The sequence below is a fragment of the Gracilinanus agilis genome, unplaced genomic scaffold, assembly GCF_016433145.1.
Source record: "Gracilinanus agilis isolate LMUSP501 unplaced genomic scaffold, AgileGrace unplaced_scaffold49158, whole genome shotgun sequence".
Classification (NCBI taxonomy): Eukaryota; Metazoa; Chordata; class Mammalia; order Didelphimorphia; family Didelphidae; genus Gracilinanus; species Gracilinanus agilis.
In genome coordinates, this window is record NW_025383753.1 from 1 (window position 1) to 4,084 (window position 4,084).

The 4,084-nt window shown below is 62.3% G+C and overlaps 1 protein-coding gene across 1 annotated transcript; it reads right to left on the reverse strand.

Moving 5' to 3' along the window:
• Positions 1–6: 6 nt before the first annotated feature.
• LOC123255589 (paxillin-like) lies at positions 7–3,870 on the reverse strand (the record flags this gene model as incomplete). The annotated part of the gene is made up of 5 exons (XM_044684355.1): positions 7–740; positions 1,043–1,276; positions 2,001–2,202; positions 2,318–2,451; positions 3,722–3,870. Coding segments are annotated over 5 exons (858 nt in total), but the record flags the coding sequence as incomplete, so codon positions are not given.
• Positions 3,871–4,084: the final 214 nt, after the last annotated feature.

The window sequence follows — 4,084 nt, forward strand, 5'->3', positions numbered from 1 at the left end:
CCTCTCTGCACACCTGCCCTCTATAAAGAAGCCCTCTACAGCCCAGAATGATGAAGAAACGTCCCTTGCTGGGCTTTCCCTTCCTGCCTCTGAAGCCTTCTCTGTCCAACAAGAAGCCGTCTTCCTGGCTCCCCACCTTGAGTTGGTCTCCTCTGAGGAGCCACGCCTTCTCCGGCCCCCACCCCCACCCCAGATGGGTCACTGACCACCACACAGCCCAAAGCAGAGCCCCTGACAGGGATGCTTCTGACCATGGGCCACATTCGAGGGTTCCTGCCCTGTGCCTGACTAGAGCTGCCCAGAGGACATTCTCTGGTCTCTCCGGGGCAGAGCCCACCTCTGCAGAGCCTGGTTCAAAGCTGCCCCTTCCTCATCACAAGGCCGGTGGGGGACGGCTCCCTGCCCTGCCCCCAGGCTGCCAGCTGACCCAGAACGGAAGGCCGGGTCAGCAAGTTCTTCGAGAGATCAATCCCCATCGATAGCCACTTAGATCCTGGCAGCCATCCTGGCAGCCCTCGCCCGGCCCTGAGCTGTGGGAGGGAGGGAGGCCTGGAGGCTGGGCTGGGAGGGAATCAGGGCATGGCAAGAGACCCAGAATAAGCTACTGGTCAGTGCCCACCCGCCAGCCCGAGGTGTTGGGTTTCCCACAGTCGTGGCTGGTGGGAACGAGAGGCCCAGCTGCCAGACCACAGGGGGGAGGAGAGGAAGGCTGCAGAGCGAGCCTCTCGGACTCCGGGCAGAGAACAAGTCATTCGTCAGGAGGCTGGAAGGCAGAGAGGAGGGAGGAGGTGCCGGGCGGCAGGGCCAAACACCGGCCGGGGGTCTGGACGAGGGGAAGGCCTCTGGGCTCTGGATCCCCGACGTCCCCCCCCTCCCCCAACAGCCCACGCCTCCCGGAGCCCAGGGAAGGACAGAGGCCCTTTGTGCCCGCACGAGGCAGGAACCACCCTCTAGCTGGCCTGGCCAAGGTGGCATCCTGGTGCCTGCTCGGCCGCAGCCCCAGGGGGCTCTCTTGGCCCTGCATTTCTGCTGCCTTGAGGACCTGGAGCGGTAGGCAGCGTGTGTGCCCAGATTCGGCCACAGGCCCAAGGTGGGGGCACAGGGGGACGGGAACAGGGAAGACCCGGGCCCACAGAGCACCTTGAAGTCCGAGAGGGAGGCCATCAGCTCGTCCAGCTCCCTGGTGGCAGAAGAGGCCGAGATGCGGGTCTGCTGCTGGCTGGACGTGACGCGCTGGGGATGGTTCATCTCTCCCTGGTTCACAGTGATGGCCGGGCTGCGGGGGGACACGGGCACAGTGAGGGGCAGATGCCCTCTCCGGGGGGTCAGGATCAGGACTTCCCTCCTTCCTTTCTTATTTTAAGCCTCTGCCTCTGACTGGGAACGGACATATGAAGCACCTGCTCTGTGCCAAAAGACACGACAGCGCCTGCCGCCCTCCTGGGGCTTCTCGCTCTCCCTGGCGCCCCATCATACCTTCCCAAGGCTTGTGGCTTTGCTGGGGGGTCTGAGGAAGGCAGAGCTCCCTGAGGGTCTGCGGCTTCACGCTGACCCCCGAGATTCCCAAAGCCATCCTCTCACCCGAGCCCCACCCCAACTCTGGGAGGAGGGTTATCAGCCCCAACTTACTGACGATGAAACGGAGGCCCAGAAATGGTGGTCAGCCCAAGCAGGACGTGGGAGAGGTGGGATTGGGGCCCAGTTTCTGCCCAAGGCCAACACCTTTCCCAACACACCCCGCTGCCCCTTCCCATGCCAGAGAGAAAGGAATGAAGCGCGAATTCCTGCCCCGTCCTGGCTCTTCTTATTTCTGCTGGGGTCGAGGCTTCTCCCCCCCTCGGGAGGAGGTGAGAGCAATGAGTCAGGGAGTCCAGAGAGAGGCAGGGAGCAGTGAGGAATGTAGCAGGATCCCCCCAAACCTAACGAGGAAGCTCAAAGACTGCCCTAGCAAGGCTGGGAGGGCCCGGGGCTGCCCCCCCCCAGGCCGGCCTGGCACTCACACAGGGCTGGGCACGGAGCTCTCCAGCTCGTCCAGAAGGCTCTCGACGCTGGGGCGCAGGTCCTCCAAGCCCCGGGCTCCATTCCGCTTGGGCTTCTCCTTCACAGGAGGGGTGGCCTTTCCCCCCAGGGGGCTGTTGTTCTCAGGGATGCCATAGTGGGGGCTTAGACCCCCGGGCACTGGAGGGCTCTGGTTGGCATCATCTTGGGAAAGAAGAGGAGAAAGGTGGTCAATGACCATGGCAGCCCACTCTGATGCCCTGGGAGGGTCCCCAAGAAAGAAGGCCACGCCGCTGCCCCACCTGGGGGCCCCCCTTACCTGCCAAGAAGCCAGACGCGGGGTGCTGGACAGCATTCAGTTCCAAGAGGAGCCGGTCAAGTTCCGACAGGTTACTGCCTAGTGACGAGCTCATGGTTGGCGAAGGCTCAGCTGATTTCTGCTTATTGGGGAAGCTGGGGAAGGAGGAAGCCAAGAGGCCCATGAAACCCCTCTACCCCGGACACAGGGGCATCTGTGCCAGTGGGCATCCTGGAGGGCAAAGGGCCTGACGCCTGGGGCCTATGAGGGCACGTGCAAGGAAAGCCTCCCAGCAGTCAGAGCCATCCTTGGAGGTCTCAGGGCAGACCATCTAGTCTAGTCGGGTTTGGTGGCCATCGAGCTCCCTTTCTGACCCAAATTCTGTTCCCCTGTGAGGACAGCGCTCACGGGGCCGACGGGAGGCAATCTCTCCAAACAGGAAGATAAGCAATGAGTGGGGCAGGGACGGGCGGAGGCAGGAAGGAAGTCTTCACCCTCAGCTGCCCGAAGAGGTGGCCGAGGACAGATGGATGGGGCCCAAGTCAGGACACAAGGGCAAGTGTTGGGCAACAAGGGCCACTTCCACCTAACAGGATGGGGAGAAGCAGGAGGAAGGGGAGAGAGGAGGAGGAGGAGAGGAGAGGAGAAAAAGGAGGGAGGAGAGGGGAGGAGAGGGTGAGTGAGGAGTGGGGGAGAAGGGAGGAGAGGGGCAGAGAGAAAGGAGGAGAGAGGGCAAGTGAGGAGGAGGAGGGAGAGGGGAGGAGAGGGGGCAGAAGAGATGGGGATGCCGGGGGGCTCCTGGCCCTCCCAATAACCATCCTTATTAACAACCACCACAAATGGCGTTGGTTCGTCCTCTAAGCCCCTCTCGCCGGTGCCCTCCGTGGGGCCTCGCCCCACTGCAGAGAAGCCGGCAGGCCCAGGGCTGTCACCCGCACAGACTCTGAGGTGAGGAAGGGCCCCCAGAGGGTCACCAGTGCAGAGCCAGACTAGATTTTACAGTCATCTAATCCAACCCTTTACTGTACAGAAGAGGCAATAAAAGGTCAAATAATTGAGAATTTGGAAAGGCCCTACTCCAATTTTCTCCTTTTACAAACGAGGAAAACTGAGGCAGAGGTGAAGTGTCTCCAGCACAATGGTCAGAGTGCTGGACCTGGAATCAGGAAGACCCGAGTTCAAATCTCAACTCCGACACTTACCAGCTGGGTGTTTTCTTTGCCTTAAGTTTCCTGATCTGTAACCTGGGAAGAGCTGGAGCCCCCGGCTGCCAGGGTTGTGGTGGGGCTCAAATGAGAGAACCCCGTCAAGCCCCTGCCAACTCTGATGTGCCCCCTGAATGCTAGCTTTAACGCTGTTATCGTTGCCGTTACCGAGCTGGCCAAGCCAGCGGTCTGACCCGCCCCGGAGCTCCGGGCCTGGTACCTGTACACATGCTCCTCCTCGCCGGCTCCACGGGGGCAGGGGGAGCCCAGGCTGTCTCGGGACACGGGGACGCCAGGATTCTTCGCACCGGAGCCGAACACGGGAGACTGGGGCTGAGACTGCCGAGACAAGAGAGCGATCGGGGCTCGCTGTGGGCACGAGGAGGTGGGGGCAGCCCTGACTCACCCCCCTCCCTCACACTCACGGCCTCAGAGTCCCACTGGGGGCTTTCCACTCCTGGTGACTAACACTGTGTGCCACTGGGGGGCGGGGAGGGGGGCATGGCTGGAATGACTGGGGCTTCTCCAGCGCCCCCTCCCTCTAGCCCCCTCTAGCCCCCCAAGGGCCCCCCCTCCGTCTAGG